Source organism: Xiphias gladius, chromosome 7 (assembly GCF_016859285.1).
Source record: "Xiphias gladius isolate SHS-SW01 ecotype Sanya breed wild chromosome 7, ASM1685928v1, whole genome shotgun sequence".
In the NCBI taxonomy this organism is placed as follows: Eukaryota; Metazoa; Chordata; class Actinopteri; order Istiophoriformes; family Xiphiidae; genus Xiphias; species Xiphias gladius.
The window spans coordinates 12,546,838-12,560,494 of record NC_053406.1 but is presented as its reverse complement, the minus strand read 5'-3'; the positions used below and the strand labels follow the sequence as shown (position 1 = coordinate 12,560,494).

At 39.4% G+C, this 13,657-nt stretch overlaps 1 protein-coding gene and 2 non-coding genes across 3 annotated transcripts in view; 2 read left to right on the top strand and 1 right to left on the bottom strand.

The window, feature by feature from the left end:
- LOC120792359 (cytoplasmic dynein 2 heavy chain 1) overlaps nt 1–13,657 on the bottom strand; it is a 119,090-nt gene that overhangs the window by 31,669 nt on the left and 73,764 nt on the right. The window contains exons 81-82 of the mRNA XM_040131496.1: nt 2,278–2,438; nt 1,237–1,362 (exon numbers count right to left, since the gene is read on the bottom strand). Coding sequence (XP_039987430.1) covers nt 1,237–1,362; nt 2,278–2,438 — 287 coding nt within the window. The remainder of the gene's footprint in view (nt 1–1,236; nt 1,363–2,277; nt 2,439–13,657) is intronic.
- Nucleotides 4,633–4,705, top strand: trnam-cau. The gene has a single exon. It is a non-coding gene; the product is annotated as a tRNA-Met (tRNA).
- On the top strand, nt 6,335–6,407 carry trnam-cau. The gene has a single exon. It is a non-coding gene; the product is annotated as a tRNA-Met (tRNA).

Sequence of the window (13,657 nt, the reverse complement as noted above, 5' to 3'; positions counted from 1 at the left end):
GTGTGTGTGTGTGTGTGTGTGTGTGTGTGTGTGTGTGTGTGTGTATATGGGCCGACACGTAGAATGCCAAATTTGTATGTACAGGTAAAGGACAGAAGACAGAAATTTGAGCAGCCAGCGGAATGTGTTCTTGTGTTTGTGTGTGGGTGTGTTTGTGTGTGTGTGTGTGTGTGTGTGTGTGTGTGTGTGTGTGTGTGAGTGCGTGCATGTAACAGTGTTGTACTAAACATTATTATAGATAAAAACTGACAAGCAGAATGAAACTAGAAATTGCACACAAACTTTAAATGTACCCTTTGGAGTTTTCGACCTCTGTAAGCACTATTGAACTGTTTTTTTAGTGGGTCCCTGTTTTGTTTTCTTCATGCAAAAGCATGTGCATGTGGGTGACACGACACACATACCTGCCAATGGTTCCACACAAATTTTCTGATCAACTCTATTGGTAACTTTCATAGATATGCAGCAATGCCCCAGCAAAAGCCAGGAAGAAGAGGACAACCAGTTGTTCATGATATAAATGATGTAGGATTTAAAATACTTAGTAGTATTAATACTAGTGTTTTATGAGGGTAGAAATGCATCTGGCATGCTGTTTATAGCATAAAGATACACATCATGTGTTTTGGTGAATGTAAAAATAACTAGTGTTTGTTCACAAAGAAAAGTCCACAGGGCATCTTTAAGGACAGAACATCCTCCAGGCTCCCCCTTCCACTGACCTTTCCCCTTTATCCCAGCTCCACTTACCTGGCACTATGGGCTTCAGGTAATGTGAATTCATATTGGACTTGTTTCACTGGAATAATTTCTTGGATTTATTTTCATGGATTTATTCTACAGTATTCAGTCCACTGGATTTATCCCAACAGATTGTTTATTGAACCCTGTCCTCCAACCTAATGTACTTTGGAAGTCTTATAATGGATTCATTATATAAGTGTCTGGACTTATTATAATACTGTTGCTGTATCAGTGCATCTGTTATTTTTTACAACACATTACACATTTTCTATCTATCTTGTAAATTTGCCTTTTCCCACCCATGGCTACTAATGCACACCTTGTTTTGCACGAATTGCTCAAATGTGGCTAGGATATTATACATGAACCATACTAACCAAAAAGCACAAAATAAAGAGAAAAAAAATCTCTCTCACACACACATACATAGACAAATGTTAACACCTGTCCCTAAGGCTTCAACAAACACACAAAGACTCACAGAGCACCTACTTTTTCCAGGAGGGGTAGCCATGCAGTGACAAGGTGAAGATTTTTCAGGCAAAGCCAGTCTCCATTTTGGGAACATTCTCTGAGTGTAGCTAAGGCCACATCAGCCTGTCCCTGACCCATAGAGATCTAGACAGACAGGGAGAGTAAGGGAGAGAGGGGGGGTAAGAAACTGATTTTTTTTTTTTTTTTTAATTAAATTTGATTCTATGTTGTAATTTCTTAGAAGTTAGGTATAGCAACTATGAAATACTTGCAAAGTGACATTCCCAATGTGATTTATCTCAGTAGGGCCCCAAAATAGGGCCAGTAACTCTTAACTAATCTGATTTTTATTTATATGTAACTGATATGACTTACAGTAACGTTGTGTGCAGTACCCATACGAGGGGAATGCAGTGTGTACGTTGTTAGTGTCCGATATATGGGTTTACTTGTATATGTAGTTTTTTTCATTTAGAATGGTAATTGTAAAAAAACAGATTGACTGCGAACTGCCTGAATAATCTTGGATAAATCACATATTAGCGATATGGTCGAATATGTTTGAGCTTTAAAACTATGAGCTGATTGTGGGTAGGTTTGCATACTTAACAAGGAAAAAAGATCTTAAAACAGAGACAAAAAAAACATATACTTTGGAAGTTGTAAATAACATCTATAAAACTTTGCACTTTGGTGATAATTTTTAGCAGGAGGTCTTGTCCCAGTTATTTAAAACTGAAGGAAATTCCTTTAGAAATATACCTCAAACTGTAATGAAGGAACAGGTCACCAAAAGCAATGGTGCGCACAGACTTTCAGAATGACTGTCTTGAAATTTATTAAAATTGATTAGCTCCACTGGCAGAACATTATCAAGAGCTATTCCTTGAACTTGTGTTTCAATACAACATTCAACAAGCAGTAGCACTCTAATATTTCCCCATTTAGGTGCACAATAGTCTATTCTGTAGATCTGATCTTGATATTGTGTTGAAAAAAAATCCCCTTGCACTTGCTAATCTGCTATGACTTCTCCCACTCTATCCTGTTATTCACTACCTCATGATAGTTGCCTCTGCCAATGGTTTCTGCTGCTAGTTCTGCAAGCTCCTGGGATGGGTCTGCCCCTGGAGAGATGATGATCAACACTGGCTCCCATTCTAATGTCTCAGTATAGAGACGCCGCAGGTTTAGAGGAGGAGGGGAGAGCTCTTTCATACCTGCAGAGAAGAGGATAAGGAGATAGGAAGAGAATGAAGGGTTTGAAAGGCAGATCTATAAAGGGTGTTTCAACATACCATTTAAATTTTATATGCTACTCAAAGTCTAAGTGACAGGATATACTGCACAGAGAGGGTACACCAGGAGGCAGGAGGAGGAGATGAAAGGCAAAAAAGAGGAGGAAACGTGAAGTAGAGGTAAATGCTATTAAGTAGCAGCAAAGCGGCAAGATATTGACACAGCTGAGGTACCCAAATCAAATGGGAGAAGATGACCGTGAGACAGAGGAAGGGCATGAACCGGGAGAGGTATACAGTGCCTAAAGGGGGAATTGATGGGGAAAGGAGGTTGGGGGAAAGAAAAAAAGGAGAAGAAGAAGGAGAGCAGAAGAGAGGCAATGATGGAGAGAGGAAGAGGCCCAAAGAGGAAGACACTGAGAGAGACAGAGTGAGGGAGATTAGGAGGATGATGTGCTGTGCATACTGAGTGCTAGGTATGCAGCAGTATTCGGCACACACATAGCAGAAGAATACCTTGTCAGCCCCCTAGTGTTGAAAAGCCAGGCTTTTTCTGTGTCTGTCTAAGTGTGTGTGTGAGTGTCTGCATGTGTGCGTTTCTCAACTGAGCATTAGGCTTTAATCCTGCTGTAATATATTGAATCGCATATCAGATATGAGTTAATAGTGACACACAAGCAGCAATACACTCACACACAATGTGAGAGGCTGTGTTAGAAATTCCACTGTGACGTTATTCATGCATGTATCAGCAGATATCTCTTTCAGACTCACACATGCACATGTACACGCACACAGGCACACACACACACACACACACACGCACACGCGCACACACATACACATAAAGACACATACAAACACACACACACACACACACACACACACACACACACACACACACACACACACACACACACACACACACACACACACTGCTGTCTTTTGTTGAAACAACTGCCCCAGCCTGACCATTCTTTTGGTGTCTGCTGCCAAATTCAATCTGCTGCACTGAAGTACAGACACATGCATGTACACAAGGTCTTGGTAGAGAACATCTCCGAGCGACCTTTTGCTGCATCACCATGGCAACACTAAGAAAAACAGTCATCTGACCACATGGCTTGTGATGTCGGACTACAAAAAAAGCATTTACAGAACTTGCGCGTGCACACATACATACACAACTACCTTTGACATGGGCAGGTAATCAGTATTCGTGCTGCAGACCGGCATCGTCTGTCTGTGAATAACAAAGTTCACCTTGTCTTTTATGACACAGTCAGTGCAAAAAGGACCCTAAAAAAAGACAGTGCCACATTCTCCCTATGGTTCAAGAACCCCTTGGGGGTATGGGGGAACAGGCATTCAGGTTTTGACAGGATACATTTGTATTTAAAAGCTGATTGATTGTTTCAACAAAAAAATGTTTCCTCTTGGCTGGACAAAAAAGTAAAAGAACAACAACTGAAAGAATGAGAGTGGGATGTTTAATTTTTTGCGTATGTGAAAGAGGGTATGAATTTTACAGAAGTAGAGTGAGCAAGTCAGTGAGCGTGCACTATGTGCGTGAGTGTGTGTGTGTGTTTCTGTTTGTGGTTATGTGTGTGTGGTTGTGTTCACCCAGGCACGTCTGTGTGTGTGAGCAGTGCCCAGGCCTGGACTGGGGGGATTGAGTGAGATTAGCGGTAAGAGGATTACAGACCATGCCTCATTAGCATACTGATTCACTGCCAAAAACACATACACATACACACACAATCTTCCTCTCTCCTGTTCTTTTTTTCTATCTTTATGTCTCTCTTGCTCTTTCACTCAGACACACACATACTCTCACCCACCTCATTCACTTGTACATACACTACACGGTCATCGGTGGGTTCACTTGGTGTTCAAGCAGTGTGAGGAATATCACTTTATGATGATATAATAAGAAAAACAAGAACAAAGGCAAAGAGGTGACATTTGTGCTTTTGAGGGAAGTAGCTCCAATGGAAAGACAGACACATTGCTTTAAAGAATAAAAAATATAACACAGATGAGATCTCTGACACCTGCAAACTCAGAAGCACATGTAATACACACAAACACACCTAGAGAAACACATTGTCGCATGCACAAAGGCTGGAGTGTCATCCTGTATGGTTACTGTATCAGTTTAGACAATTTTTCACAAGCCTCGTTGGCGCAGTAGGCAGCGCGTCAGTCTCATAATCTGAAGGTCGTGAGTTCAAGCCTCACACGGGGCACTGTTTTGTTTTTGTTTTTTTTTTGAAAAATAGAATTATTAGTAAACAAAAAGGGAAATTACAGCACACACAACATGGTGCTATAGAACACAACTTCAAAGGCAGGAAAATGGGCTAATGGACACTCTTAAATATACTGGAGTGTCATCCTCAATGTGCCAGCATTAATATTAGCACTCTAAAGCAGCTGCGCAACAGCTGACACTGAGTTTCAGTCAATAGAGCTTCTGCTATAAGTAGGAAATAAGGCAGTCAGAGTACTGTGGCTCACCAAAGTGCTTTCTCACTGTCTGTCTATATGTCCTCCCTTTCATCCCTTGTTGCAACCAATTCTTTTCCGCTGGGTCCCTTTTGAGAGTCCTACGTAAAACATTTGTGAAACTATTTGAGAGTTGAGAAAAATACTACACTAAAATTACATCATTTTCAAAACAATTTAAGAAAACAGGTTAAGCTATAGTTGCAATTGAATTATCTCCTCTTGTTTTCCAGGCCTCGTTGGCGTACTAGGCAACACAAAAACAATTGGGGGAGACATTTGGTACATGCTGTTAAAAGTAGAGTGCTAGTAGATTTGCATAAAAAGTAAAAACATAAATCCTTCCCTGATGCCAAAAACCAACAAATCTCACATTCTTTGGTCGGTTTGGTTTCTCAGAATTACTGTACTTCAAGGTGCAATTTTAGACTTTCAAATTCAAACTTCAGCACATACAGAACTGAGTCAATGCAATGTATGTGATTCTATGCTGCAAGTTACCAAACTGACTGCAATAATATTAATGAATTATGAAAATATTCCTGCAAATGTATGTACTATTTGTACTAAAAGATTTTTTCTTCCTTTCGTTTATATCCTTAGTCTTTTGCTTCCTCAAATCTGTGAGACCTCTCTTTTGTCATGGCTTTAGTGCTGGGTCATGTCACAAAGCATTTAAAGTTGATTATAGCCTTTGTGTGAGCTTTCTGGTGTGCACATACATTGTTGCCGCTTAGTTCAGAGATCAAATTGTGATTGTTTCTGTTTTATTCAATATTTCAAAGCCTTCCTATATCCTTGTTGGCACAGTAGGCAGCGCGTCAGTTTTATAATCTGAAGGTTGTGAGTTCGAGCCTCACATGGGGCAGGTGTTTTAAATCAGATGAAACAAAACATAATTGGGGAGACACACTGGTACATGTGGAGTGTTGAGTCTGCAATGTATGTGATCCTGTGCTGCAAGTTTCCAAGCTGACTGCAAAGGCATGAATGAATCATAAAAACATTCTTGCAACTTTGTGTACTGTTTCTTCCTCAGCCAAAAGACTTTTCCTTTCTTTTTCTTTTCCATTCTGAGTGGAATGGCTAACTCATGAAACGTAAGGTAGTATCTTCAAATACTTGTCATAGTCCAGTTATGTGATCATTTTTGTCAAAAGTAATGGCTGTGTCTTCAAATTTATGCCGAAGTGAGGGAGGAATGTATTCGTTGTATTTTGTAAATACAGTTACTCTGAGAACTAGTACTGAAGTAGTAACCATTGGGCAGAGGAATCAAAAATTACTTGGTTTAAAGCTGTACTAGGAACTTGAAACTAGGGTCGGATATTGTTACTTTCAATATTGGTGACATGTTCCAAATAGGCACAGCCTCGTTGGCGCAGTAGGCAGCGCGTCAGTCTCATAATCTGAAGGTCGTGAGTTCAAGCCTCACACGGGGCAGTTGTTTTATCAAAACAAATTACCTGATGACAATAAATCCTGATAGAGACATTCTGTACATCAAAAGTAAAGTATCAACTGTAGAGAGTAAGAATTGACAATGAGTCTGTTAAAGAATGTACATGGAAACACTACCACCACAACATAATTCATTTAGAACAATCTGCAATCTATTTGATCAAAAATGGTGTTTCTTATACAATGAGTATACAATGTACTCTGCAAAGCATTTTAAAGTTACAGAAAACACCAAATAACGGCTAAACTGAAAAGACAAGAGAAGCTTAACCATGTCTATTTCTGCTGAACACTGAAGGAGTACCAATAGGCTAAACCTGAGGACTGAGACCAGTTTATACATCACATGCACCAAATTAATTCCACAACAAGAGAGAGAGAGAGAGAGAGAGAGAGAGAGCGGCAGAGAGGTGTAGCAACAGTAACTAACAAGCAGGTGCCGGGAACTAGGGCCGGATATTATTTAACAGTGCTCGTTACTGGTGTCACCTTTACCACAACAACAATGAATAATAAAGACACAAACTACATTCTGTCAAAAGTAATGTACCAATTATGTGGGGTAAGAATGGAAAATTAGTCTGGCTATGGCTGAACTTGTATTTGGGAACATCTACACTCCACCACCACTCCATTCAGTAGCGTTTCTTTATTGGTTGTGCATCTTCGATTGACCTAGGACTGCTCTCATTCCAACATCTCTGCTGCTCATCTTTATTTGTTGTATGCTATTCAGTGTAAATCTCTGACACCATACCTTGCATTCATCCATGCACACATATTCACCACTGACTAAACTGACTACCACATGCATATTTTTTTTGTAGTTATGCGATAATATTGCTTATAGTGATATTTTTGACCACGATAGTAGTGGCATTAAATTGTAGATGTTCAAATTTTCATTATTTTGAGTACAGACTCCTTTAGGACTCCTTGATGTTGGGTTTAAAAACTGAGGTTGACAGTTCATTCTTGACCTTGGTAATGGACCTTTAGCTTGACCATGAATGGCCTCAATGAAGTACCTGAATCACAATACATTGATTTTTCAAGCCTGTTAGCGCAGTAGGCTGCACATCAGTCTCATTAGCCAAAGGTCGTGAGTTCAAGTCTCACACAGGGCATTTTTCTTACTATCCAGCAATCTGACACCATGACACACACCCATCCATACACACATTCGTCATTGACTACACTGACTGCCAAATGCACCATATTATTATTATTCCTTGTGAATCTGTGCGTGTGTGTGATCATGGCAAAATGTGGTCGTGTAGACACCTACTGTAGTGGAAACAACCACAGAGGTGGGTTTGAGTACTTTGGCAGGTGTTTATATGTCTGTCTGTAGACAAATTTTGTCATTGCGATAGCGTCACAACCGTGTAAGATAACGTTGAGATAAAAATGAAGGCTGAGTTCGAAGATGGGTGTGGTCAACCCATGAGTGCTTAGTACATAGTAATAACCAATGTAATACTCATGTAATAATGTAGCAATAACTACTGAGTACTCATGTAATAATGTAGTAATGGCTTCTGGGTCGGAACGTCAAAATGTTGACAAGCATTGCGGCTGGTGTGATCCCACAGCAAGACGGTCTCTAGTTTCTCTTTTTTTCAATATTTCCAATCCAGCCTATGGCCTCGCTGGTGCAGTAGGCAGCACCTCAGTCTCATAATCTGAAGGTCATGAGTTGAAGCCTCACACGGGGCAGCCTTTTAAGGCAAATCACAAAATACAGTCAAGAGGAGACATTCTGCTCATTATCCTTATTTTGAAAGTACTAAATCTGTACTGGAGTAGTAGTACTTAAGTACAGTGGCCAAGAGAGCTCAACGCACTGCAACTTAAGAAAACACATTAAATTGGACAAAAGACAAGCAAATTAAGAAAAGATCTTCATCAATGTGACAACAAATGATCTGCAAATACACACATCACAACCAAACAGACAAACGCACAGCAAAAACACATAAAATTAACCAAATAGTCAAAAGCACTGCGTTTGCAGTTGCAATCTGTTGAGCTCTCTTTGGTACTGAAGAACCAGAGATTTGGAATAGGAATTAAAAAGTAATTGGTTTGAAGCTGTTGGAACATGAAACTAGGGCTGCATGTTGTTTAACAATATTCAGTACTGCTGTGCAGTCAACTGAATGAGACGCATAGAGAGGTATGCCTGCGGAGAAAAAGCATGACCTCTCGCTCGCAGGCAGTACTGGTGACTCTCTTCTACAGAAAATAGCTAAGGTTTGTCCAAAAATACACTAGATTTGTCAATAAGTGCTTTTTTAAAATACACTCAACTGGCTGACCAATGGTGTACCTACTTCACTCTGTCAGTCACAGACATTCGTGTTTGTAAGGCTGCCTTCGTTGTTGCCGCCCAGCCAATTAGTTTGAAGCTGTAGTTAGAATATGAAACTAGGGCTGTATATTGTTTAACAATTTTCAGTACTGATGTCAACTTTTTGTGCACATGGATAAATACAGTGCAATTCCATTCTTTGTTATGTGAAACTTAATTGCATAGCCTCATTGGCACAGAAGGCAGCAAATCGCATTTTGTTGAGCAGAGACTGTATATTGTTGTTACTGAGTACAGAGATCAAATTGTGATTGTTTCTATTTTTTTCCAATATTTCAATGCCTTCATATAGCCTCGTGGAGGCAGTAGGCAGCGTATCAGTCACATAATCTGAAGGGCGTGAGTTTCAAGCCTCACACAAGGCAGGTGTTTTGAAATCAGATCACAACAAAACAATTGTCGGGAGACACACAATAAGTACTGGTACATGTAGAGTCCCTGATGATGAAAACCAAAGAATCTTACATTAGCCCCAGAATTATCATACTTCATGACTCTTTTATATATATTAAGACTACAGAGCAAACAAAACTGAGTATGCAACGTATGTGATTCTAAAATGGGGTTTCTCTCAAATCCACATATAAGTATACAAGTAAACTACTCTGCAAAGTATTTTTTTAAAAATAGTTAATTTACGAAAACATCAAATAAAGGGTAAAAATCACCATATTTTACCCTAACGTTTTTCACAGAAGTTCAGGCAGAAGAAGGTATTGACATTTCAGTCGGATACAAATAAAATCACGAAGATCGCGGAAACTAAAAAGCCATGCAGTTTAGAATACTTTCGGGATATACAATCATGGCACACAGCATAAAGGTAACAGTGGAATCATGAAGCCATAAACTGTTGATGCGCAGAGAAGTGATCTTGGATTTTGAGGTCAAGGTTGGTGAGGTCCTTTCGAATTTCCAAGTCAGAAATCCGACTTCAAGTGGCGTTCGAGTTGAAATTTCTGACTGGGTAGTCAAAATATTTGACTATGTGATGTATAAGCTGGTCTCTCACCCAGAGACCAGCTTATACATCACATGCACCAAATCAATTCAACAACGAGAGAGAGAAAGAGAGAGAGAGAGAGAGAGAGAGAGAGAGAGAGAGAAGGAAAACAAAAAACAAAAAATGGTAAGATATTTACCTGTTTTATTGATTTCAAAAAAGCTTTTGACTCAATTTGGCATGAAGGAATCTATTACAGACTTCTACAATGTGGTACAGGGGGCAAAATATAGAGTCTGATTAAATCAGTGTTTTTGGAAAACAAGTGCGCTGGTAAAATTTCAGACAAACAAACTAATTTCTTCCCCCAGAGAAGAGGTATTTGTCAGGGTTTGCATTTTAAGTGCGACATTTTCTAATGTCATAAATTAACTTGTTGTTCAGTTGGACCGTTGTGCTGCTCCTGGCTTCTCCCCCCTAAACAGAGAGGTTATGTCTCTGTTTTATGCCGATGACTTTGTTCTACTATCTCCTACTAAAACAAGGACCACAGCAACAGCTGGACACAGTAGAAAAATACTGCCAGAACTGGGCCCTGGCAGTAAATATGAAGAAAACTAAAAAAAATGCCCTAGAAACGCCCCATTTGCCAGGAAAACAAATACCAGTTCACCATAAATAATCAAGGCATTGAACACAGTATGAGCTAGACACGCATACACACACACACACGTATACATACATATAATATACGGTGTATATTATGGTGCATATATATGTGTATCGATCTGGTTTTGTTTTATTGTTCTTTTCTTTTTTCTGCAAAATTGTATTTTCATGCTTTGGCAACATTGTTTTTGAAACTTTCATGCCAATAAAGCACCTTTGAACTTGAATATGAGAGACAGGGAGAAGGAGGGAGACAGAGAGAGAGACAGAAAGGGACGTAGCATCAATAACTAGGGCTGGATATTATTTAACAATGCTTGTTACTGGTGTCCCCTGTATCAAAACAACAATATAGAATAGTGGGGACACATACCACAGCATGTGGTATGTGTCCCCAAGTAATGGATCATTTCTTTGGTCTTGGCTTAAGTGTTGAGTCATGACGAAACACATTTAATGTGGATTAAAGAGTTTGTGTGAGCATTTTGGTGTGCAGATACACTGTTGTTAACGAGTATAGGGACTAAATTGTTATTCAGTCACTAAGCAGTCCGTCAGTCTCATAATCTGAAGGTCGTGAGTTTCAAGCCTCACACGGGGCAAGTATGAAATGACAAGAGACAGCAATGTGGCCCAGTAAGACTAAATTTTAACCAGCAGTAACTTCCAAGCCATTTCCAAGCTTCTGCTCTGCACTGCTAAAATCCAGATTTTGTAACCGTGACATCGTCTGACAAAATCACAATAAACATAAGTTAAAGACAACAGCTGTGCTGTGCAGCTGTATTTACTTGTAAAATGATCACTAGAGACAAAGTTAGAAGCACATTCACATCTTTGTCAGCTACTGTGCGGGAAAATGATTGAGACAAATACAGAGCAGGGCTGTTAACAAATATTCTAAATTCGATTATATAATCAAATCACATTCAATTGTGAAAGTTCATATTCGATTTTGAGAAAAAAAGGGAACACTACTGCAGCTTTCTGCCTTGTGAGTTCTTGCGTTGGCCTGTGTCACTGCACTGAATGCACTGCATGACAGACAAGAGTCAAAAATGTCACTTTCGCTGATTGAAAATGAAATGTACTTCGAGCTGAAACAACAACAATCATGTGGTAATGACGGCAAAGAGTTAACAACCAAACTCGGCCGCAGAGAGAGTGATTTGCACTCTGAGCATTCTAAAAAGCCCTGGAAATACTTCGGATTTTGTTCAGTAGACGGCAAAATTGTGGAATCTCAAGATAAAGTTGCATGCAAGCTATGTAAGCTACAGTTAAGCCTACCATTCAAGCACTAGAAACCTCAAAATATGCACCCAAGTAGTTGTGTCTTTTATTGTACTGGTTTGCCCTCTTATGGACATAATGCGCAAAAATATATATTTGAATGGTTCGAACCTTTGCAGGGTTTTTATAGAAGGACTGATCGAATTTTTTTTTTGGCCAAATTTGACTGCACAAATACTGCCAAATCTGTTCTACAGAGAGTAGCTAAGGTCCAAAAAGTTACTAGATTTGTCACTAGTTTCGCTAGTCGCTAAAGGGGTGTAAAAAGTCAGTAAATCTAGCGACAATGGTGCTAAGTTGGCAATGCTGCCTGTAAACGCCGCTGATGACGTAAAAGTCAATGTTCGCGCCAATTCATTTTGAAATAGCAATGGCCAATGGGGAAACTCCCAACACTCCGGCTGACTATTATTTAACAGCGCTCGTTACTGGGGTCACCTGTATCACAACAACAATATAGAATAGTGTGAACATAAACTACATACTGTCAAAAGTAATGCATCACTTTAGTGCTGGGTCGTGACACGCAGCACTTAAGGTAGATTAAATACTTTGTATGAGCATTTTGGTGTGCAGATACACTGCTGTAAACGCGTATTGAAACTGAATTGTTATTCTTTGACTTCCATAATTACATAATTACAAACACTTTCATAGGCTTGTTGGTTTAGTAGGCAGTGGATCGTTCTCATAATCTGTAGGTTGTGAGTTCGAGCCTCACGTTGGGCAGGTGTTTTATTGGCATTAATCAATCACCATATAGCAAAAAACCATGGGGGAATAAATGCTACATACTATCAAAAATAAAACCCTAGTTGTTTGGGAGGAAACTGAGAATTCTAGATATTTTTGGCCACAATAGCTGTGACATGAAAATTTGAGAGAACGGTTGGTTTGGAAACTGATCAGTGGACAATGCTGTAACCCTAACAGCTTTGAAACACTGCTAGTAATAGCAGTAATAATATATTACAAAGCAAATAAACTTGATTTGTCTACATCATGCAGGCAAAAACAGACTGAATAGTTATTTTATAAAACGATCTGAACTATGGTTCCACTTAATCAAACACGGACTTCATCAGCACATGCAGCAGCTGAATCATCATGGAGCTATATATGTTCAAAACTTCCATTATTATTTGGAGCAGTTTTCGGGCTCTGCACCTATGTGGCCTTTAAAATTGAGTCTCACAGTTAATTCATGACATGACAATGGTCCGACAATTGTTGATCCAACATGGACGAAAAGTTTTAAAAATTTATGAAAGTTTAAAATTCTTCAGTTCCATGTCAACTGAGTCTTTTGAATCTTTTGAGAGATAAAAACTGTGTTATACGATCAAAAGCTGAGTTAAGATAATTTTTCCATTGTTGTGTCCAAGGCCTTGTTCAGACTGCCAGCTCAAATCTGACTTTGGGCATATCGAGATTGCATCCGGATTGATTTTAGAAAGTCTGGACAGCAAAGTAAACACATAAAAGGTGATTTTTGGAAATTGGATCCAAAACACATTTGGTGGTTTGGATCCAATTTGTGTTTTTTGCATCTTTTGCAATGCGACACACAACGACAACATCAACTCCAAATTAACATAGTGAGCAGAATTCATGCTGCTGCTAGCTGAGCGCTATCAGAGTTTATAGTTTTTTGGAGCTATGGAAGACAATCTCATCACTATCAAATCACAGTGCAGACAGTCTGTCCTAAATATCTGATTTGAGAAACAAATCGAATTTGCCTGCAGTCTTAACAAAGCCCAGGATCAAGGATTGAACTGTCAAGTTGATTGGTAATTTTTCCACCTGTTAATATGTGGGGAGAACTCTCATTGCCTCATGGACACAGTAGGCAGATATTTCAAAGAATCTAGTTACTGCACAGTTGCAACCGTGACAACTGCCCTGAACCATAATGCATCAATTTTGAAGCCTCGTTGGCGCAGTAGGCAA